Source organism: Cyprinus carpio, chromosome B9 (assembly GCF_018340385.1).
Source record: "Cyprinus carpio isolate SPL01 chromosome B9, ASM1834038v1, whole genome shotgun sequence".
In the NCBI taxonomy this organism is placed as follows: Eukaryota; Metazoa; Chordata; class Actinopteri; order Cypriniformes; family Cyprinidae; genus Cyprinus; species Cyprinus carpio.
In genome coordinates this window covers 21,673,805-21,698,424 of record NC_056605.1, presented here as the reverse complement: position 1 = coordinate 21,698,424, position 24,620 = coordinate 21,673,805, and the positions used below count along the sequence as shown (strand labels likewise).

General features: G+C 36.6%; 1 protein-coding gene across 7 annotated transcripts in view; it reads right to left on the bottom strand.

Annotated features, from left to right (window-relative positions):
- Window positions 1-9,073: 9,073 nt before the first annotated feature.
- Window positions 9,074-24,620, bottom strand: part of LOC109095461 (lysine (K)-specific demethylase 6A) — a 47,442-nt gene continuing 31,895 nt past the window's right edge. For 5 of the 7 annotated variants that reach the window (XM_042731543.1, XM_042731539.1, XM_042731541.1 and 2 more), the window contains 17 exons: window positions 23,258-23,398; window positions 23,089-23,166; window positions 21,231-21,335; window positions 20,749-21,132; window positions 19,564-20,336; window positions 17,818-17,947; window positions 17,480-17,585; window positions 16,329-16,534; window positions 15,757-15,818; window positions 15,596-15,670; window positions 13,294-13,442; window positions 13,055-13,169; window positions 12,746-12,933; window positions 11,406-11,547; window positions 11,157-11,283; window positions 9,752-9,922; window positions 9,074-9,651 (listed from right to left, as the gene is read on the bottom strand). In XM_042731543.1, coding sequence (XP_042587477.1) covers window positions 9,622-9,651; window positions 9,752-9,922; window positions 11,157-11,283; window positions 11,406-11,547; window positions 12,746-12,933; window positions 13,055-13,169; window positions 13,294-13,442; window positions 15,596-15,670; window positions 15,757-15,818; window positions 16,329-16,534; window positions 17,480-17,585; window positions 17,818-17,947; window positions 19,564-20,336; window positions 20,749-21,132; window positions 21,231-21,335; window positions 23,089-23,166; window positions 23,258-23,398 — 2,982 coding nt within the window. In that variant the 3' untranslated portion in view covers window positions 9,074-9,621. The remainder of the gene's footprint in view (window positions 9,652-9,751; window positions 9,923-11,156; window positions 11,284-11,405; window positions 11,548-12,745; window positions 12,934-13,054; window positions 13,170-13,293; window positions 13,443-15,595; window positions 15,671-15,756; window positions 15,819-16,328; window positions 16,535-17,479; window positions 17,586-17,817; window positions 17,948-19,563; window positions 20,337-20,748; window positions 21,133-21,230; window positions 21,336-23,088; window positions 23,167-23,257; window positions 23,399-24,620) is intronic. The other 2 variants (XM_042731540.1, XM_042731542.1) reach the window with 1 other exon arrangement.

The following is a 24,620-nucleotide window of genomic DNA, read 5'->3' as shown; positions in this document are numbered from 1 at the left end:
AAACTTTTTTTTCAGTTCAAATACGGAAGCCGCGTTTTGTTGATTGACAAAAGCCCAGAGAAAAGAAAGCGCGATTCCGAGTGTGATGACATCTTGTAAGCATTGGTATTAATATTAATTATTTTGCATTTAGTTTGAACTCGAAGGTGTTTCAAACCTTAAAACTTTTTTAAACATGTTAAAATGTTAGACATTAGTTTAAATTAGTAATGCATAACCCGTATCCCTAGCTAGAGACAAAGATTCAATCCGTTTTTGGTTTATGATAATATGTGCACTTTAACATAATAGCGGAAATATAATCTGATGCCACACATGAGTAAGATCATCAGCATGAACACTAACGCAACTGGTATTTGGGGGAATTTTGTTCTTAGGGCCATAATAACGGACTACTCCATCTCCGAAGTCAGGGGTGTAGGTCATTCTGCTTTCAAAATGCATATCTACACAGTAAAAACACAGTAAAAATTACCTTGGCATAGATTTATCAAGCATAGGCTACCATTGCTATAGTGAATAATTATTTCTATTTATATTTTATGATTGTCTTTAATGAATATTAGATTGTCTACGATAAAATTGGCACATTTTTATGCAACCTTGAGGTTTTTGTTTGTGATAGGAAAGCTTGCAAGCGCAACCGTTTCATTTAGTGGGATTTTGTTTAGTCACTTAGTCAATAAACTCGGTTTCCGCTCGTCCCGGGACTCGACTGAAACACTGATGATTAATACACGGTGAGTCAAACGAACAGGGGGCTATTTATGCCCCCTATATATAGAGTCTAACAGTTCACTCTCAGTGCAGTGTGCAGGTCACTGCTTTACAAACAGACATTGTGTTTATTCATTCCATTTATTTAAAATGTTATTTTATTTTTAAACTATGCCTTACAATAACGCTTAATGGTAGCTAATTGATCTGGGCTGGTACAGAAAGGTTGTTCAACATCACAAGGATCGATATCATGAACTAACAGGAGGTTGCTGTAGCCTATTAATTGAACTGTAAATCAGTTTGGGTAAAAATGTCAGTTAAATGACTGTAATGTATAGCATCCAATACAAAAAAAATCCCGAAAATGGAGAAGGAAAACCCTAAAAGTAGCCTATATATTATTATATTCAACAGCTTAAATATTAAGACATTGTTTATTTTGATGGGGCAAAGTCAAATAATTTTCACCGCCATTCATGTTTTTCAGAAAATGATTCATCGTTGACACACAGCCTCGAATAGGAGACTGTGTTAAACTTACTCCACTTCCTACAATAATTGAACGATGTTTTCCTGTGGTCGGATGACTAGACGAAAGAAAACTTCCAGAATCCACTCCCACATATTGATATTTTCCTTTTATCTTAAATAGTCTCCTGTGTTCTCCATACAGTTGTGAATCAGCGCGAGTAAAAACACAAGCATGTTTAACATGCACTATGAATCACGAGCGTGACTAACGCGACAGGAATAAACTTCAGTTTCAAACGCAGCTGAAGTCTCTCGACTGACATCTATTGCCCGTTTTGTGTATTGCACAGCTTGACTAATAAAAAGTGCAGTATTAGACAGCAACAACACAATACCAACACTTGGGATATTTTCAGAGGCGAATACTTTCTGCCATACTGCTTACTGCACAGCCTACTATTTATTAAAATGACATGCCTATTATTATATACCTATTATGTCACATAATCTTATTACATTACATATTTAATTCAGCAAGCATTATTTTTAATATTCAAATTATGATTGCTTTTCTACACTTAAGATATTAAATATTTGCTTCATTAGACATGATTTTAGGGTTGGAAGCCTGTTTGAAACATTTGTTTACAAAAAACACTGCCATACTGTGGACAGTGTGCGGACATAGTGAGCATAATATAGTAGTACATCATTCTGAACAGTACCCATGATGAATATGGAACAATATGGATGCTTATTCATTGCACTGATATTGCAATTTAATTGTTTGGATCAAAAAAAGAATGATGCAGAGTTTGTTAGTACATTAAATATCTTTTTTTACATTTAGCAATGATATAATAACATTTTAAATTATATATACTATATATTTTAATGTATTTGTTTATAATTTCTTAAATGTGTCATTCATCTTCCATATTGTTAACAGTTATGCTTCAGTTTTTAAATATTAAACATTATACTGCATTTTTTGCAATATTTTTGACTTTTTTTCTCAAATCAATTTATACAAACTTTCAATCTTTAAAATAAAAAAAATAAATAAAATAAAATTCAATCTTTAAAATTTAATATTGCATTATTAAAGGTGTGTGTTTGGAATCAACAATTTACAAAAATCACCATTTCAGAAAAACTCAATGGGTACAACAGGGTTTCAGCCTTTGCATGTGCAGCTTTGAAATTAGGCTGTATGCAGGAGGAAGTATCACCATGACGACAAGGGTTATCTTTGTTCACCATGTGTTTCCTCTCTAAGTGAGGTGTTTAGTGCAGGGGATATAACAGATCTACTAAAGCTAACACTTTACTGTTTAATGTGCTCATGTTATGTGTGGAGGGCGTTGGGCTGCCACTATGGTGCTGTGATTCTGGGGTTTAGGATACAGTGAAGGCTGGGATATGGTCAGAGGTCTGGACATTGTACCTCATATTGCCATTTGGTACTCCAGACCCCTCGCCAGCACCCCAAGAGAAACAACTTGACTCCAGAAGAGTCTTCTTGGGTTTGGATAAATGCAATGCCTGCACTGGAATATCCATTTGCAAGAAGTTTTTCAAGGATAAAATATAACAGAAAAATATTTTCTCTTTGTCCTCATGGAGAGGTTTTTAAAGGGATTTATACTAGGATCTCTGGAACAAGGTATCCAAATGTCCAAATACAAAAATATCCAGATATTGAAGTAAAGATGTTCTTTTTTTTTCCATATGCATATCTTCACTGACCTCATATACTACATTCAGGTACTATATTCAGGGTTAAATAATTTTCTGCTTGTATATATAAATCTACTCAAATAAGAGCACTGCATGCCATCAGAAAATAAAACATCAACAGAAAGCTGCCTTTTTCTACATCAAAATTGTCTTCAAAATGTGCAGCTCACAATATCTAATCATTGATCTGAGTGAGCATGAGCAATGAAAGCAAAAACAGGAAGCTACCGTGGACACTGATTATTTCACCGCAGGTTTGAAAGATGGCTGACTGCTCAGTCTAATCTCTCCTCAGCAGATGTGCGCTCATATGAGGGAAACTTTACAAACAGCACAGCGGGCTGGAGACCTGTGGTGCTGTCCTACGTGATGTCTCCTCACCTGCACCAGACAGACAATAGCATTTGCACCTCAGTAGGCAAAGGGAAATCCTGCAGCACTGAAGCTGTCCTCAGGGCCACTTCACGCTTCCAGAGTTGGGTCCGCTCCAACCTACTGCTTCCCAGCATGGTGAAGGTCTGCATTCAGCCTTTGTATTCTGATGTCTATTTGAGGTCAGCAGTGGCTTAGGATTTAAGGTCTGAACAATTCAATTTCAAAGGGTTATCAATTTGAAAACTAGAAGGTGGCAATTTAGCACTTACAATGTGGCAAATTATTTCTCAATTATCAATGGTTCTTAAAGCAAAGCTTTGGTGAAGATGAAGGTATATTTCTTCCTTTGTAGCCAAACTTTAAACAGATTATGTTTTACAGGTGTTTCTTCAACTTTGGGCACTTTTATATTCCATTTCTTAATTACAGTTTTAATTTCCCCCCACAACAAACCATTGTGGCCTAAATAAAGTTAAAAAAGGAACAAACCCACAGTTAAAGAAACACATCACATTTGAAAACTTAAAACTCCTTAGGGTCTGGTAAACCCGATGCTGCGCTGTCCATCTCAGAGGCTCCTGGACCACATTGTGCAAAGTTAATTTGAAGTGACTGATGTGGGAAGTGTGCAGATGAAGCACTTCAGTCAAAAGGACAAACTCTGGCTTCTTTATACCCTGGCTGTCAATCAACAGCCTCTCATACTGCAGTTATATCAATAAGTGGTTGTGGCTAGAAGGCAGGGCTGGGCATTTTCCCGATGGGCCGACAGAAGTTTTTTTTTTTTTTTTTTTTGCCGAGGACCATCACGCACGGACAGCGAGCAGGCAGTGGCCCATTGGTTTGTCTCATTTATTGAATGTGTAAACATCCCATCACAATGCGATATATACGGAGCGATGAAGTATTTTGCTCCGCCTGTATAAAGATCGCTTCACCCCAACTTCTTCCTCGTCGGCTTTTCCCACGTTTTCACCGCAGCTTTATCAAGAGCAGGCTTGCTCTGCGGTGAGGGATGCGGGCCAAGAGCCAGGCAGGAGGAGGAGAAGAGAGTATATGAATCGAGTGCTTGAGGGACTCGCAACGGAGGCAGGAATTTAACCTATCCTGATGTGTGCACGCGCCATGAGTGTAGAATACGTAAATACTTTTTAATAAAACAAGATGATATGAGTATGATACATAGGCTACATACATACACTACCAGTAAAAAAAAATTGAACAGTAAGAAAGATCCAATAGAAAGAGCCAAAGATCAGCATTTATCTGAAATAAAAAGCTTTTGTAACATTATACATATTTTATTATACAAGTTTGGAGTCAAGGGGGGTATAGAAATTAATACTTTTATTTATCAAGGATGCTTTAAATTGATCAAAAGTGACGATAAAGACGTTTATAATGTTACAAAACTTTTAACATCTACACCTACTCCAACCCTATACCTACCCCTTACAAAAGGCTAATTCAAAAACAGTCATTATTATGTGCGCATTGCTGCAGCTGTATGTCTCCCTTCTAGCCTTCTAATATAAGTGAATATTGCACATTGTGCTGTAATTGAGCATATAGCTAGCAACGTCAAGGTCATAGGTTCGATTCCCAGGGTATTCCCAATGCATGAACTCAGCCATAACCATGTCTTGAACATTGGGGGATTTGAATAATAAAGTGAAAACAAGCCGAATGGTAAAGGAAATTCTAAGTGTAATTCTAGTTAGGAAGTAACCATTTTGAACTGTTTGCAAATAATATTGTAAAATATGCACACACATGAACTCTTATTTGTATTTCCAAAACGTACGTTTCTTGCCTCGTCAACATTCAGTTAGGAATTACAGAAATTATAGAAATGATAAGCAAACTATTTAAATTTTCAATTAAGAACGTCCATGCGTGAGGAAAAGAATATTCAAGTAGTTTCACATTTATATTGTAAAACGGTTATTAAATGTTTCCCTACGATCTTAGCTCGCTTTCTGTTCCGTTAAACTGGCGGACGGTTCGCCCAGAATTCGCGCTCTGCTCGCGGAGGATGCCGTGGATAGTTTGTAATTCACTGAAAGCCAATCGTATTATAGCATTTAAAGTATTTTAAATTTGTGTCTCGCCTTTTTGGATTACAAATCAAAGGATTATGAATAAATGATTAGTACTAAAAATAAATACAGTATAATAATAGAAGTGAAACATTACATGGTTATATTAAACCTATGAATGGTTATATTAAATATTAAATGAAATGAAATCTGATTGATGGAATAATTTAAGTACTTTATGATTGATTTAGTTTTTCAATTAAGTTTTTAAATGTAAAATATTAGTCCTACTTAGTGGAACACAGCATTCATGAAGCAATTTGTAATTTTCAGTTGTATTTTTATTAAATGCTTTAAGCACTTTTTAAGATCAATCCAAAGTAATAAAATAGAAAGAAAAATAGAATTCTGACAATATGTAGATATCACAACAGATATCACAATCTCACACTGAAAAATCTAAAAATCAAAATATACAGTATATACATGAGTTCAATATTACTGCCCTTTTTTTTCTCGTAAAACGCAGACTCTTTAAACTCTATCCAGGTCATCTCTTTCTGAATGCCCTGAGGTTAGTTAATTAAAGACTTTTCAGACCTGCCAACCTTGGATGGAGGTTGGGGGGGGGGGGTGTGCTATTTAAAAAAAAAAAAAAACTCCAGCACACTTTAATTGAAACTCCAGTAGGCTACACTTCTGGGAAAAAAAGAAAAAAAAACACCCTATGATTGGTTGAACTCTTCATCCTTTTTTTCTGTCCTCTCTCCTCCATCTGTTTCTTTGTGTCCTCAAGTTCACTCTTAAAGAACTCCATTTCCATAATGTCTTGGAATGGCTTCTGGGGTTTGTTAGTCCTTAATCACTGTAAGCATTAAAAACCTCTATGGAACAGTAGAAGAACCTGACAGGAACTTTCTGATTAAAAAAAGGGGATAGAGGAAACATATTTGGCTGTCCACGAGCAAGACAAGTCTTTGTTTGTTTCTTCTTCTCCATAATACAATTCTCTCAATGGTGTCATGAGTTAGTGGTCAGAGCAGGTGCCGCTGGGTTTACATCCACAGGCTTCATTGTTACCACTGGCGCTCTGGTTGTTTCACTACCTGCTTTAAAGACGTTTCTCTGGAGTTTAATGATGAACTGGTGTTCAGCAGTTTGGCCAGGTGCTTGACATACTGTGAAATGTGCAGTTTTGTGGTCGAATGGAGCATGCTGTTTGGATCATTGCTGCATAGTCCTGAGGATGTCCTTCTTCCCATGGTGTTTAAGCATGCTGTCAATGGGCTCCATGCTTGTGGCCCAGTACAAACACCCTGCCAGCAGTCTTCACAGGTCCAGTACGGGTCGCAGGTGAGGCCAGCAAAGGCAGAGGTGGCATACATGTAGTTCTTATACAGAGGGAATTTTTTTTTTTTATCAATTTCTGCATTCTGAAAATTCTGATTGAGGTTCCACATGGGAACCATGAGACACAGGCAGTGTACCAGTGGAGTCTGCAACAAGCTGAATATTTAGTTTAACGTGTAAGGAAACAGAGTTTCTGCAGGTTTTATGAAGGTACAGTTAAGACCTTTTTAAGACCAAGTAAATCAAATGTGAGGGACAAATGAGGAAAAACAAATATGTTCTGTAAATGTAAATGTCTGGAGAGAAACACAATCAGTTGTATTAACTTAAGAGTTTGAAAATACAACTTCCAACAGATATTCATAATTTTCTAATTCATTTTACAAAAATGCACTGAAACCCTCTGCTCCCAGACACTGGAATATTTTAATGCATAAAGATACATTTACTGGAGATACAAAATGACATGAAATATGAAGTCTTGCTTGAAGTGATTTTGTGATTAAAACAAGAATATCTGCCATTTGGCAAAAGAGTCACCTTAATTTAATTAAATTAATAAAAGGGAAGTTTTGATAACTAATTGACAAATATTTGTTATTGTTATGAGTATAAACTCATTTCATTTTATAAAAATCTTCAAGACTTTATTTTACATTTGCATCATAAATAAACATCTTGATTGAAAGATGTTTAATATTTGTATCGGAAAACAAGACAAAACACAAGAAGAGATTCCTTCACTTTTTGCTGCATCCAACATTTAATGCCATCATTTTGAAAATGAAAAAAGTGTAAGTGACGTGACATACAGCCAAGAATTTGTGCTCTGCATTTAACCCATCCAAAGTGCGCACACACAGCAGTGAACACACACACACTTTGAACACACACCCGGAGCAGTGGGCAGCCATTTATGCTGTGGCACCCGGGGAGCAGTTGAGGGTTCGGTGCCTTGCTCAAGGGCCCCTCAGTCGTGGTATTGCCAGCCAACCTTAGGGTTAGGAGTCAAACTCTCTAACCATTAGGCCACGACTTCCCCACTTTCACGAAGTACCCCCGGCACTGCACATTTTGCATGTCTCCCTATATCTGACACACCCACTTCAGGTCTTGCAGTCTCCACTAGAGCAGATGATCTGAATCAGGTGTGATAGATGAGGGAGGGGGCTGGGGTTCTCAGGTTTGAGAACCACTGCTCTACTCCAAAATCTGGGGACATGTTTGGTACCTTGCATGATAATGGGGTCTTCATTGTGGATGCCAGTACCATAGGGATTTTTGACTTGCAGGAAATGTCAGTTGTAAACAGTAGTTAATGATAAAACATTGCTTTTACCATGTTCACAGACAAACTTTCAAATGTAATTCAAGTCTTCTATTCATCAAAGAATGTCAACTGTTTTCAACTAAATGATAATATACATATATTAAATTATGATTTTGCTTTACTGGACACTGGTGCGGTGTTATACCTAATTCATTGCACTCCTTCCTGCAGGATATCCTCCAGATGAAGACTTGCTACCAGAACACCTCGATGTCTTCTCCGGTCTCAGTGGATCTTGTGAAAGACCTCCCACGTGTGAGACTGTTCGAGCTCCACAGAGTTTTATCTTACTTTGCAAACATGTCATTAACAATCTGCTCGTGCCTAATGATGTGCAGTCGGGTCATCTTCCCAAAGAAGCCGTCAGTGCACTTGCTATCTGTGCAGATCAATCTCAGTAAGAGCAAAGAATAATTGCTGCTGTCCAAACCTTTAAAGACATTTTACAGACATTTAAGGCCATGCAGTTCTCTCTATGGATACAGGTATCCTGAATGTCTCTATAGTGACAGGTTCTAGACCAAAACATGAAATGGACTGTGTAATCTCATCAGTATATCTCAAGTGAAGGATCTTTAGGTTATCAAAGCACAGCTGGCAAACAAACATTGAGACATATTTGGGAAAAAATAAAGTAAAATCAGTCTTCAAATTGCAAAAATAAAAGTCACAGAAAAGACAAGGAACTTCATCACAAAAGAAGAATATTTTAATTACAAAGACAACTCTGATTAGTAACCCATAAACCATATCAATCTTCATGTTTCTGTACAATGCTTGCTAAGCAGTTTTATTCATGTATAGAAAATGTAAAAAGAGAAATGTTCAAAATTACATTACTCCATAAAATTTAATGGCAGGAACTCTGAAAAAAATAACAGCATTCCATCAACAAATATTTTCAAGCAATAAATATTTATAAATAGTGTAAATTTACAACAAGATTAGAAAAAAAAAAAAAAAAAAAAAAAAAAAAACACAACAAAGTTAAAAAAAAAAAAAAAAAAAACACAACAAAGTTGAATATCTTACGGTTATAATAACCCCCCCAACTTAACTTTTTCCTTAAGAAAAAGACAAAAAAATATTTAAAAAGAAAAAAAAAAATTCACATTACAAATTTCTCTTTTTTATTACCTAAAGAAAATGTTGAACAAAAAGCCCTACTTAAAGGAAGATTGAAAGAAAATCATGTATTAACTTGTACATGAAGTACAGAAGACAAAAGAAAAAAAAAGGAGAATTAACGCAACAGTAAAATAAAAAGAGAGTCAGTAGTTTTGAGTGATTTTGCCATTTGTGGTATATACACAAAACCATTTTTCCACAGCAATAAGTCTATTTGTAGTTCGTGTTTCAAAGAGAAGTGGTGCTGAACAAGCTGAAACAGTATTGAAGATGGAGACGAAACCACTTCACTCCAGTGGGCCGAAACTCCATACTTGGCAAGGTTGCATAGACAAACAGCTTAGAACCAGCAGCCTTGTGGGGTTTGCTACAGAAACCAGTGGTGTGGAACTGGGTCAGGTCTCCTGAATATCAGAAAGAGATGCGTTGCGTTCCAGGGTGTTATCCGAAGAACCGTTAATGTTAACGTCAAGTTGAGGAGGAGGGCAGGGGTGGGGCCTGTGGAAACAGTCAGAGCATATTAAGCATGCCCTTTTCTTGCTACCTGAGACCATTAATCAGATCTAGAGAAGGTCAGAATAAGGGCTTTGAGACTTACTAACGTGAACTGGTCGCACACGTGCATGAGGTCCTCTATTCTGTACTGCTCTAAAACCACAAAGTTCTCAAGGTTAGGGCTGAACCTCCGAGCACAGCCCTGGCAGTGCACCACGTATGTCTTACATGAGTTACTCTCACTGGTGACAAACAGCAGATCAAAGACCTCCACCTGCCATAACAAAAAAAATACAAAATAAAATAATATTAAAATGTCCATGAATAGAAAAGACCCAATCAAATGAAAATGGAATAATATAATTAAATAATCTCATTAATATAATTAAAATAAAAATGAATGAAAAAACCTTACATGTAATTTTTTATGTTTTTGGCAAAACCAGGTTAAAGCAAAAACAACAAAACTGGTGAAAGTGTAAAAATATTTTATTTATTATATTAATTACCTAATGACTAATATTAATTACCTAATGACTAATATTAATTACCTAATGGTTGACTTCACAAAGCCTTGTATAAAATTACTAGGAGAGAAATTCTAGGATCTAAAAATAAAGCCTTGTATGAAATTACTAGAAAAAAAGAAATGCTAGAATCTAAAAATTAATATATTTCAACATTCAACATCACAGGGATATTTTTTCCATGGTCATGATGAGTGGGATAAAGAATAAACACAGAGGTTTTCTCCAACCACTTTTTTATGACGCTTCCAACTGTTTGTGATTAAATGATAAGAATTTAAAAATAAAATCACTTTAAATAGAGATCACATTTAAATTGAAATTTCAAGCCAAATAAATATTTGAAAGCTGAGCATATCTAGAAATATTTTAAATGATATACTTAAATACTTAACATTTTCATGATTTTTCTATGCATAATAATAATTACATTTTTTTTTGGTTGTGTTTTTTTTTTTTTTTTAAATCGATTTTTATCATATAAAATATAAGTTTTTTTTTTTATATTATGTGTGTACTGTGTATATTTATTATGTATATATAAATACAAACACATACATACATTTCGAAAATATTTACATGTATATACGTGTAAATATAAAAACATTTTTCTTAAATATATACATGCATGTGTTTGTATTTATATATACATAGTAAATATACACAGTACACACATATATTATGTTAACAAAAACTTTTATTTTGGATGTGATTAATCATTTGACAGCACTATTTTTAATTAATTTTTCAGGTTTGACAAAGTCCTTTTTAAACATTTCCTGATATATCCATTATGAGAAATGTAAAAAGAGCTTTTTCTAGATCACTGATATGACTGAAGTCTTCACCTCATGTGATGATTATGTAATTTCAAACAAATGTGCCAAAGCAAACATTTATTTCTTAATAAAAAACTATTGTCTATTATTTACAACTTACAGGCAATTCAAATATAAAGACCCTTTGGTGAAGAATACACACCTCACAGATGTTACAGTAGTGCGCAGGCTCGTCCTTGGTCCTTCCATGCCAAACTAGCTCTTTTCCAGCAGCTATAAGCGCCTCCCTCAACGTCTGACACTGCTTTAGTGTCCTCAACAAGCAATACCTGAGGAGGAGGAACAGACCTAATTTAACACTTCCATTAATCTGCTTAAAATTTCAGTCACGCTAAACTTCATTTTGTCTTCTCAAAGAACCATATTCATAAATGTGGTGCAGTAGACTCACTTGATCATCTCAAAGAGTTTGTGGTCTGACACTTTGATGTTCCTGGCCATGTTCCAAGAGAGGTGAATCATGGGAACGATGGATTTGACACTCTGGAGTTTGTTCCACTCATAGCGTTCCACAGCTAACTTGTACTGATGCACTGAGGAAGAACAAATAAGAACTCATCGTTTTGAACAATTAACAAATAGATGAACTACATTTTAACGTGAGGTTTAAGGCTTTATCAAATATACTACTATTGTTTCACTTTTATTATTATATTTTACTTTATAAGACTGTAAAATATCACCTTCTTCAAAATTGATATTCATAATTGTTTAAAACCCAAATGAGCTACCTACCAAGACAGCGTTTTGTTTTTGTTTTAATCATGGCCTTTCAAAATTAAATATATGTATCCTTGTTTGATAAAATGATCTCAAAAAACACAAAATATTTAAATAATTAACTGGCGGACTCCGGTCTGAATCCCTACTGTGAAATGCGTCCATGCAGACCGTGAAGGCTTTTGACGTAATTAAATAAATGGTATTTTCAACATTTTGGAAAGTTGACGGGTCCTTAAAAAGTCTTAAATAGTACAAGAAAGCCTTAATTTTGATTTCAGGAGGGGGACAGAAAGACAAGAATTGTGATTAAACTTTAAAAGGCTATTCATTGAATAAATTTGAGTGTTGCACATTTCAAAGTCAGCTGCTGCGCTGCTTTGTGTACTGCCGTTCCAAAAGCGCCACCTGCTGGAAGAGAATGATTTTCCATTTTCAATCAGCCCGTCTGCTGCTGTCAAAGACCAATGTGAAAATCAACCTATGTTTTTAAGCAGCAAAAACAGTAATAAATGTGAACTGGTGGCTTGACAAGATAACGTATTATAAAAACTTAAACAATTAAGACTGTAAATATATTTATGTTATTTAATTAAATAACACTTGATTGATAATAACGGTTTAAATTATAAGAAATGATACCTTTGACTCAATGGCTGAAATGTGACGTTTATCATTTTATAAAACCTTCTGTTTTTGTGAAAACGTGAATCTGAATTGTAAATCATGCTTTTTAGTCATTTATTTTCATTTTTTGAAAAGGTTTTTAAAAGTTTTGAATTTAAGCTTAAATATACTGCAGATACCCTGGTCTGGCAAAAACCACCAACTGTTTTTATATACAATTGTCTGGTGAAGCGAGTTCATTACTGGCCCTCAAGCGGTTTTAATTGAAGACCCCTGGTCAAGAGTGTCCGTACAGTGTGCACAAATTTTGGTCTATTTTCAATCCTATGCCCGTTTTGGCCCCTGGTGGTCCAATATCAGTAATAAGCAACTTGACATATTTACCAGTGAGTGGTCCTACATTCCAGGCAATGTTGTTGCACCAGCCAATAGCCTGAACCCAATGCACAGTGCCTGTATTAAGCCAGACCAGATCACCTGGTCGCTGGACAAAGCGATACACTGGAACATTGGCCTCGTACAAGTCCTCTAGATCTGGCCACCATGAGCCCATTAGGTAATTTATATTATTCCTGCATAAAGAATATGTCAGTCAATAAGACACAGACTTACAAACAAGCCTAAATTCATATTTTACATTAATCTTATGGTTAGGTGTTTTAGCAGCATTAAAGCTTTTTTGCTTGTGCTTACTTTTCACAGAAGTCATTCATGACACCCCAGTACTGCTCAGGAACAGCAAACCATTCACAATCTCCAGGGCCGATGTTAATGTTCACAGAGCAGAAGTTGTTATTTTCTTGATGACCTGAATGGAAAAAGAAATCGTTTTTATTAACATCCCGACTTTCAACTCTGTAACGTCTGTATTTGAGAAATGTCTTGGTAAAGCACGGTGAGATCTGCATGTGCTTGTGTGCCCATGAGCTGACCTGGTGTCCTGCTGCCTGGGACCTTCATATAGAGCTGGACTGTGTTCATGCCGAGAATGGTGTGGCCCACATGACTGAGCAGATTCCCTGCAGACACCACCCGCACGAAGGCAGGCAGCTTACTCAACTCAGCCAGCTGCAGCTTCCACCTGCAAGGCCACAGGGCGAAGAGGTCAGATGCAGCGACCTAACATGTTCCCCGTTCAATCATAACTCTTGCAAGAGGTCTGAAGAGGCCGATTTAACACTCGCAATCCTCCTTCAGACTTCAATTAAACTCTCTAGAGCATCTCGATGAAGCACTAAACCACATGAGGCATGCATTAAAGTGATTTTATTACTGTTAAAGGTTATTAAGCACAACAAGAAGCTGAGTGCCTTTTCACCATGGTAAAAAACACTTCATGAACTCAAGTGGCTAACTGCCTTTATAAAGGACATTTGACCATTAAAGAAACAAGTGTTTAAAATATTACAGTTATTTCAGATTCTGCAAGGTTACTATTATCCTACAATTCATCAAATTGATCAAGAATTACTGTTAAGACATTTGTTATAAATTATTGTAACTATTTCTATTATAAATAAATGACAAAAAAAATAATTTTTTACAAGAAATAAAAGTGTAATCAATACTACAGAAACAGAAACCAGCACTGTAGCTGTTCCACACTAATTGAAGCGGCAATCATTTTCTGCCAAGAAATCTTTCTCTCATTTAACAAGAAAAGTAATAAGCACCTTTCTAAATGACCAAATTAGCACATTGGGAAGCTCTATTCAACACTACAGTCTACTATCACAGCTATAAAGTTCAATTTTAAAAAGTCTAAAAATAGGAAAAGCCTATTTTAACATTTGTGCTGAAAATCCTTTACCCAATTAAGGGTTACTGGTCAAAATTGACAGGCCTTTTAAAATTGCTTGTAAATCTCTCATTATGACAAATTATCACCAAATTTTGGATTCAATCCTTTTGTCAACTTGTTTTCTTTCAATTAGGATTGGTCATGGGCCTCACTGATCTAAGCTTATTCACCATAGAGTCAGTAAGTTCAGTCAAAGACCATAGAATACCCAAGACGTGTCACTCGTATAGTTCTGAATGGGGAAAAATGCAACATTCAATATGGCCGCTCAATCACAGGAAGCCCCGCCTTCTGAATGAAGGAGCCAATTGCTAATCGGTAAAGTCAGTGCGTCACTGCAGCTGGCGTTAGAAGCGTCCCGGTTTCTATAGAAATAGTCAGAGTTTTGAGACGTGTGCTCAGGACTGCGCATACGCACTGGTTGATCTAGCCTGAATAATACACTTTTTATAACATTATTTGAGCAAAATAAACAACATTTATTACACAGTTGTTATCAGATTTCTTTGGTGATTTCAAATATGAAATTTAATCGCAAGCCTAGTGAACAGTTTTGTAGAATTTGATGTTTCCCCATTCAAAGAGATAGGAGTTGCACTTGTTTGATGCCCGGGAGTTTTTTAGATGGTGGGCGGCGTTTTTTTTTTTGTAATGTGTTTTAAATATATATAGTTTTTTTTGAAATTTAACGTGGGTCAAAATGACAGGAACACAACATGAGGGTTAAACTGTAATAATGATATATATCTAATATACATCTTCAATTTTACAACCAAATGTGCCTGCAAATGCATTTTCATTAAAAAAGGCTTCACAATCACTTTGGGACTTTAAAGGACTAGTTTACTCCAGAAATAAAATTTCCTGATAAAGAAAAAGTCCACTATCCTGGAATATTTTCCTCAAAAACTTTAATTTAGGGGCAGCTGTGGCCTAATGGTTAGAGATTTGGACTTGTAACCCAAAGGTCGCAGGTTCGAGTCTCGGTGCTGGCAGGAGTGAATGAACAGCACTCTCTTCCACCCTCAATACCCATGGCTGAAGCAAGGCACTGAACCCCCAGTTGCTCCCCGGGCACTGGATATAGCTGCCCACTGCTCAGGGTGTGTGTTCACGGTGTGTTCACTTCTCACTGCTGTGTGTGTGCACTTGGATGGGTTAAATGCAGAGCACCAATTCCGAGTATGGGTTACCATACTTGGCAAATGTCACGACTTTCACTTTTTTTTCTTCACTTTTTCACTTTCTTTTTGACTGAAGAACAAAAGACATTAACATATTGGATGACATCTTGGTGAGTAAATTATCAGGTAATGTTTTACTCTGGAGTGAACTAATCCTTTAAAGCGCGAGCAGATCTGCAACTTTGTATTGCATACTAGATGGTTTGTGCTTGAATGCTTAGAAGGGGAACAGAGCCAGTGTGCACTTACTTTTTCTCATCTGACAAGTCAATGTTAGTCCCAAACTTGATTTGCTTAAAGGGACCTTTTCTTCTGCGGACCACACTGAAACAAATGCAGGCTCCAGTTACAGACTATGTTTCTGTCAAAAGTGTTTCAAACATTTAGACTTTAATTGAACATGGACTTACTTTTCTGACGGAGCAGATTCTGTGTCTGAGTGGTCTTTCTGCCCTTTCTTTTCATTTTCCTCCTGTTAGATAAAAAAAAAAAAAAAAAAAAAAAAAAAAAATGTAAAAAAGCAACCATTAGAATCCAAGCACCAATCATAAAGCGTTTCACAGTATCATCAGCATTCAATGTCTGTCTATATCTCCAACACAGCTGGCTGAGAGCAAACGCTTCAAGTTTTTGGATTGCTTCAAAGTGCTAATGCACCACTGTCAAAAATCTCAGTAAAAAAAAAACAACAACAACAACAACTCCCAAATGGCATGATAGTCACACAAAAACATACACGCAACCGAACTCTTGGCATGAGGAGGAAATGTAGATTGTTGACATACTGGCCCCAGTACAGAGCCAATGGACAATTAAGAGTGGAAAATTGTGGTAATTATTTTTAAGTAGAGAGTTGAAAAAAAATTTGTTCCAAACAAAATATCCACATTAAACTGAATTCACGAATAAAATATTAAGGTAATCTCCAGACATCTTGGGTTTGCATGTTTTTTTTCTTAATGTGGGAATTATGACGACTCACCCTCAACGATTCCTGGAAAGACGAGGCCTGGTACTGAGCGTATCTGGCGATGGTGGTGTGAGACCGGCTGCTCTCAAAACGCCACATCTTCCTGCTTCCTGTCAGATCCCAGTTCTCATCAGTGGGCTGAGATAACTGAGTCCTCACCTCCACCAGGTGCTCTGGGTTGGCATCCACCAGAGTCTTGGTAGAGAACAATCCTAGGTCTGACATGAAGAGAAAGACAGCACAATGTCAACTGATGAAAACAAAGGGTTAAAACAGAAAGAAATATATTAATTAAATATTTTGTTTATTATTAAACAATAATAATTTATTTTTTGCATGTTTAAGGTATGAAGAGAATGTGTGATAGAATAGAATTTTTCAGCATTTTTAAAGTAGCAACTAGAGACATCGAGAGGAAAAGAAGTGCTGGAATGGAACTTAGGCCACCTGCATATAAACCATCATTAAGCTGAAGAACCTTTTCTACAACTCGAACATGAATATGAGGTTAAGATTTCAAAACCTTGTGCATAGATTGAGGCCATATGTAGAAAAATATGGACAAACACTTTCTTTGCCATTTGACATGACAGGCAGTATACAAATTTTGTCCAAATGGCCAAAATATCCCAAACAGCAACTTGCCACACAGTAATGATGACATATATAATGTCTAACACTGATATTTTATGACACACACAATAACAAGCATACAATATCAGTCAGAATCTAAATTTAAAATTGAATGTCACTTTCCCCAATTAGACCATCAGAGCCCATCTGACAGCAAAAGTATATATTCCATCATGTCATGTATGAGGTTTGAAGAGCAGGTACATAAAAAATCCATTTAAGAAGAACCCTTTAAACCTTTTTAAGATGCTCCCATGTAATGCCACTTTCAACATGCAGATGGTGCTGTCGTCATTTACACCCTAGTCATCCTGAAACTTGTGCCAAAACTCACTTTTTGCTAAATGGCTCCTGACTGAATGCGCAGACACAAAAACTACAACATAATCATTTAAACAAAGGTGCTAATATGCAACAAAACCCATAAAAGGGAAAATTAAAATAATACAGACCACAGATCAGCGCTCACACATACACAGTGCTTTGGCAAGCACTCAAATGTGCACAAGCGCCCAGAAACGCACTCTCACCCAGCTTGAGTGCCCCAGCCAGGCCACGGATTACTGTAACGGGGTTGGCTGCGTTTGTGCAGAACTGGTGTAGCGGTGGAAAGAAAACGTCCCTCTTGTTCTCCAACTGCCAAGGATTTAAAAAGTAGATTTATTTGACTGGAGAAAATAAAAGCTTGGAATTAAAAAAAAAAGCGTATAATTGTGCAAGCATAAATTAAGGTCAAACAAAGTTGACTTCTTTTCCATGGCAACAAATGCCTTAAGGTGCAACTGCATTGTATTTTGACTAGTAAATAGCAAGACGGCAGTAATACTAGAGAGAGCAGATAAAGAGCAACCAGGTTTATATTACTCACATAAATACTAGGGGTGGGAGGATTGAGCTTGTCCTTTGGCAGAGGAGGGAAGGGTGCAGGTGGTAACCGTGGAGGGGGACACTTGTCCAGCAAGATGCTGTTACTGGACACACCATTCTTCCCCAGGTTTCTGCAAAATAATTTTCATAAGATATTCATATGCACATGTCCAAATGGCTGTATGTAATGTAACGTAATCTTTTTATATTATCCAAATCTCATTTTAATTGATTGCATGCTACAGTGAAGACTGTAATCTCTGATGTATTCTCCTCAACATGACAGGGACACTGAGGGTCTGTACATGTGCTGTTGCTTTCTAGAAACAGGTGGAGCCATAAACCAGATCACTAGAGACAGAGAGACATACTGGCAATGTCCTTCCCCATCAACAGCCCTTCCAGTCAAAACAAACAGTGTAATAAGACTGAAAGCACTGAGGAAATGTCCTACATTAAACAACACGGCAGAGGGTCCAAAAGGTCAGGAACTAAAATTTCTTTAAATAATTACAGCTGTGAAGCTGGAGGGTAGTCATGCTGGTTTTTGTTTGGAAGCGGAACCTTGGTGATAGTGAAAACTGACAAGTTTGACACTGCCTGACTGTGTTGTTGGGTAGTGTGGCACTTTTGCTGTCATTTTTAATGATGGAATAGCTTTTTTTAATATGCTGCGGCGTAAAAAAAATAAAATTATCAGTTTTGCTTACTACTAGGCACTAGATGGGTTAACAAATGCATTTGAAATTAGCACTCCAATAAACAAACAAATCTGTACATATGAAATTAGCACTACAATAAATAAATAAACAAATAAACCTGTGCATACACTGCTGTTTAAAAGTTTGGGGTCTGTAAGGAATTACATTTTTAATGCCTCTTATGCTCACCAAGGCTACATTTATTTGATCAAAAATACAATAAAAGCATTAATATTGTGAAATACTGTTGTTTTAATGTATTTAGTGTCACAAAACATTTTAAATAGTTATCAATTTTGAAAACTGTTGTGCTGCATAATATTTCTGTGGAAACCTTGATAGACTTTTTTTCTCCAAGATTCTTTGAATAGAAAGTTCAAAAGAATGTCCAAATAGAAACATTTGAAAAATTATAAAATGTCTTTACTGTTACTTTTGCTCAATTTAGTGCATCCTCTCTAAATAAAACCATCAATTTTTGCAAACCAAAAAAACATACTGACCCCAAACTTTTAAACAATAGGGTACTACTTTTGAAGTGTATTGAAAGCAATCAAAGACCATCTTGAAAAGAACCACACACAGCTGTATATTTTACAGACACACCCCTAACATAGTTAGTTGACACATCCCATGACGTTTCCCATCAATGCAAATCATATTATAAAAAATCTAACACTAATCAACATGTATTTACCTTCCAATATCAACAAGTAACTACCTTCCAAATAATAAACAGCTCACCACTGCAAATCTCTTTCTAGCACAAATCCAAACAATACATCAAATCATCAGCCTAAACCATTTTACAGCAGATTTAAACCAAATCAACTAGGATGGATTTGTATTAGAGCAAAAAAGGTGATAATATGGTCTAGCTATGTAATTTATATGCACAGACACAAAAAAAAAAAAAAAAAAAAAAACTTATAATCCTGTTAAGGTGGCTTGGTATAAACATAACCAAAAAATCAGCACAAAACCCGTCAAGAAATCTGTCTGGAATTTTGCACAACACCAAATGGATACTGGAATTGGTAACTCACCTGCATGCTTTGAGCACGTCACTGGAGCTGGGGTAGATGGAGACAGAAGACCACGGGGCGAACGAGGGAGGCTTGGGTTTATGACAAACCAGCGGAGATGCCACCTTCAGGGGGCTCTGAGAGTCCTCCAGACCTTTGCCATTGAGCGTGGGGCTGTTAAGGCTGTTAACACTGTTCTGAGTGCTGTGATGGTCTGCTGATTTAGGTGAGGGTGTGGCCGTGGACATGGCAGAACACGGGGAGGAGGCCACCGAGTTCTCCTGCGCCTTTAGCCCCTGGTGCAGACTTGGGTGAACGTTGTTAACCTTTGTGCCGGCAGCCGTCAACCCACCACCATTACTATTATTACTATCATTGGCTTTTCCAATCAACAAGGCAGAGAGCTGAGGATTGTCTGAACTAAGTACACCTGGTGAGCAGGGTTTCGCCCCAGCAGCGTCTGCCTGGCCCTGATGGACGTGATTAGGCAGTCCTTCTGCAGTGGCAGTGCTGTTAGGTGTCCCTGTGGGATGCCCGTTTCCTGAAGGCTTGCTCTCTTTGGTGTGCACCATGCCTTGCTGTCCACCTGAGGTAGCAGAGTGATGGGAGCTAGGGGAGGGGAGATGATTGTGACTGGCCTCCTGCGCTAAAGTGTCGCTGGCTGTGGCCGAAGGTCCGACCTGATTTGGAACACCAGTGACGGCTGTCGGGGTAGGCTGGGACGTCCCAGCGGAAGAGAGAGGCTGCTCGCCATTGGGACCTGCTGAAAATGAACCTGGACTCCTCTGAAGCCCCTGCAATAAAGATAAAGTGTAAATAATGCAGGGTTAAGCAGTGAAATTGTTATTCTTACATTTAACTTTAAGAATTTAAAATTAGAGAAACACAACAGACAAGCAGAAAATCAAGATGAATATCCATTTTTTATGCATCTTTCTAAACTCCTTTGTACCCCGCTGTAATTTGGCTCCAAATCTCAGGTAAAGATTGTAATTTTGAACCCGTTCTATGAAACAGTGGACTACTCTGGAAATATCTATCCATGACATTTAATATTTTGGCTTTCATCATGTTAATCTTTTAAAATTTTGAGCTTGAGAAGTTTCTGAAAATTGATTTGACACAGAATGACCCTATAAAACTCTCTTATCTTAAATAACATGATAATTACGATCTTATCATATTGACCAGGACATTTAATCTCACTTGAGTGGAGTTGATGTGTTGGCTTTTCCACGGTTCATCATCCGAGCTGCTGCTGGTGGGGTTTGTGCAGTTATGAGGTAGTGCGTTTTGCCGCAAGTAAGGCACATTTCCGTTGCTCCCCGATCCTGGGAGGTGATTATTGCCCACAGAGATGGCATCTGCATTACCCATGGTTCCGGCCGTGCATGGGGCGGGGCTTGCAGGGATAGGTCCATTGGCTATTTGCTGAGCAGCACATCGTGAGTGGGCGGAGGGTGTGCGGAAAAGAGCAATGTGTGGATGTTGAGAGGAGGATGTGGAATTAGAGTTCATAGGCAGTGAGGGGTCGGCTATAGGACCGTTGGACACACTGGGTCGTATCTGACCCATAGCATTCAGCCTCATCTGTTGGGGAGAGCAAGACCATCAGTATCGAAAACTCAGTAAGTTAAATCTGTCTAAAAGTTTGCAGTTTTCTATGCACAACTATACATGACACACACCTGCTGATTCTGTTGCATTAGACTGAGCTGCTTTTCCAACTGTTCCAGCATCTGCAGCTGCACTGGCTTCAGATTAGCCCTGTTGGTCCGTAACTGTTCCAGAAGCTGAGTAAAAAACAACAACAACAAAACCAGAATAGTTTGCTTTGCACCAGCTCTAGCATAATATCAAAAGGTCAAAAGTACTTAAGAATTAAGTTTTTTTTTTAATGGTTTTTGAAAGAATTTTCTCATTTTAACCAAGGCTGCATGTATGCAATCAAAAATACAGTAAAAAAAAGCAATATTGTTTATTTCTCTGGTAACAGAGCTGAATTTTCAGCAGCCATTACTTCAGCCTTCAGTGTCACATGATCTTTGAAGTTAAAAAAGAACAGCATTTATTTGAGATAGAAATCTTTTGTAATAAATTTCTGTACTGTGACTTTTGATGAATGCATCACTGTTTAAAGAATTAATAAAATAAATAGACATTTAAATTTAGAATGCCAGTGCATCACGGTTTAGCAGAAAAAACAGTTTTCATCATTGATGATAACAGCAGACGCTTCTTGAGCATAAAATTATTTCTGAAAATCATAAGACGCTGACAACTGGCATAATGAGTGCTGAAAATTCAGCTGTCATTACAGGAATAAATGTTTTAAAAATTATTTAAATTGAAAATGTTATTAATTATAATACTATTTCACAATATTAGTGTTCTTATCATACTTTTTGGTCAAATAAATGCAGCCTTGGTGAAATTGAGAAACTTAATTAAAAAACAAAAGGAAAAAGTTGCCTGTTAATGTACATAAATTAGGGGTGCACCGATTTTTCAGCCGAAACAAAAGAACGGCTGAAAACATGTGCCAAAAATATACTTAAAATAATACATGGCGCATCCCGCACCGCCCCAGCTGGCAGTGTTCACCACGCAGGATTTACTCTCCTCATCACTGTTGATGCTCCACTCAATATCCCGCTCTATGAATGTGTGTTCCGTTCATGTAGTAGCCTACAGCTCATGCTCAAAGTCTGCTCAAATAACAAAGCTCAAAATGCAAAAATAGGAAATTTCTATGTAGTACACTTGTTCCTGTTTGCAATAGCGCTACTGTGCTGTAACATGGTACAGCTGTACCGGGCAACCGGACACTACCCTCTCATGACGCTATGCTCTGCTCACATGCTCTGATAATTATAGCTTTGTAGGTTTATACATTATTTGGACAACTAGTTGTAAAAAGTTATATCTGATTCTGTTGAATGGAAATTAATAAAAATAATATATTGCCATTTAATATTAAGGTAACACTTTACAATAAGGTTCTATTAGTTCATGTGTTAATTAATCTTTCTTAATGTTAGTTAATGAGAATACAGTGTTAGTTCGTGTTAATTCAGAGTGCATTAACTGTTAACAAGCACAACTGTTGATTTTAGTAATGCATTAGTAAATGCTGAAATTAACATTAACCAAGATTAATAAATGCTGAAGAACTATTGTTCAGTCTTAGTTCATGTTAAATAAAGTAGTTAACTAATGAACCTAATTGTATAGTGTTACCAATATTAATATAAATTCTGTCCAGTTTTATTGTTACTTTCAGTAAAAGTGTGGTTATTTTATTGGCGTGTGTTTTTATAAATTCAGTATCATTAAAATTATTGCGTTAAATTAAAAAGTTTTACAAAATTACTTTATATTATTTAATAAAATAATAACTAATCATTACAAAGCATTTTCAGCCAAGTGTATCCAGAATTTTCGGTTTAGGTCCAGAATTTTCATTTCGTTGCATCCCTAACATAAATCAATAATATTCAACAATTTAAAGATATAGAAACAACCATAAACACTGAATCTACCAACCTGAAGCTTCTGTGGGGTTAAACTCCAGTTGGGGACTTGATGATGACCTGGATCATTTTCCCAGGAATCTGGTGAATTCTGATGGTGAGAAGAGAAACTAGTGAATAATCACAAACATTGCCTGATAGTTGTAACAGATTAAACAAACTAAAATGCTGTCCTCTAGTACCCTGGCTGGACTTGCAGTCCTCTTCCTTTTGGCTGGGCTGGACTGGTCATCAGTCTGGCCAGAGACCATATGAGGGGGAAGAGACTGGCCTGGGATTTGGGACTGGGCTTCATTGCTCTGACGAGCTTTGCAGGTGGTCTGCTATTGGCAACAAATACAAAATTGCAGCTAGGACAGTTGCACGAACATTTCACTAGAGTAACCAAAATTGCATTTATTGCATAAAAATCAATATTAACGTTTCAGTGTCAAACTGCTCCCTTACACAATAAGCATAAGGATTATATTTATGCCAACTTTCTTACTCTTAATTATATCTGTTAAATATATGGAAAATATATAATAATTTTCAGATTTAAAAATTAGTGACCAATATGTTGAAACAAAGGATGATGTGTGCTGATGAGTGCTATGGTCTAATGAACTAGAGGAAATAACTTTAAACCTTAGCAGTTTAAGATTATTGTCCAGAATCAATGTTAACAACAACATTGTTCTGTATGACTGGAAATTAAGGACCATTTAGTGGTACTTAATCATGAAGTCAGGCCTTACCACACACTTTGATGTTTCATTAAAGGAATGTCAGGGGATTAATACAGGCTAAGCTCATTCAACAGCATTTGTTATACAAGATCTGTGGTTATGGGGCTTCTGCTGATTCAAAATAACATACGGCCATACTGAAAGTTTTTTTTTTTTTAATGTTTTTAAGAGAAGTCTCTTTTGCTCACCAAAGCTTAATTTATTTGACCCAAAATACAGTAAAAGCAGTAGTATTGTAAAATAGTTACAATATAAAAAAAGTTTAAAAAATGTTCATTATATTCTTAATTTCATCAACTTCCTTTTAGTTTCACATGATCCTTCAGAAATCATTCTAATAAGCTGATTTGGTTCTCAAGAAACATTTCTGATTATAAACGCTGACAGCTGTGCTACTTAATAGTCTTGTGGAAACTGTGATAGCCTTTTTTTCTCCAGAACTCTTTGATAATTTTTTATAGACAAATAAATAAATTAGTGACCTCAAATTTTTTATGATAGTATGCATGTATAATATGGTGATGTCAAAAGTACCGACTTCGGTACCAGTCGGTACTGATGTTTTAAAAAACGTCCATTTCCTGCTAACATTTGAACGCTGTTGAGCTGATTCTTAAACACTGCTGACTGGCCAATGTGTTCACACACTCAACAGATATGACTGTGATCGACCACAATGACCAATCAACAGTGTATAAGAATCAGCTAATCAGTGCTCAAATGTTACCAGGAAATGGACTTTTTTAAAATTTCAATACTGACTGGTACCAAAGTCGATATTTTGACAACACTAGTATAATATTTAATAATTTTCTGG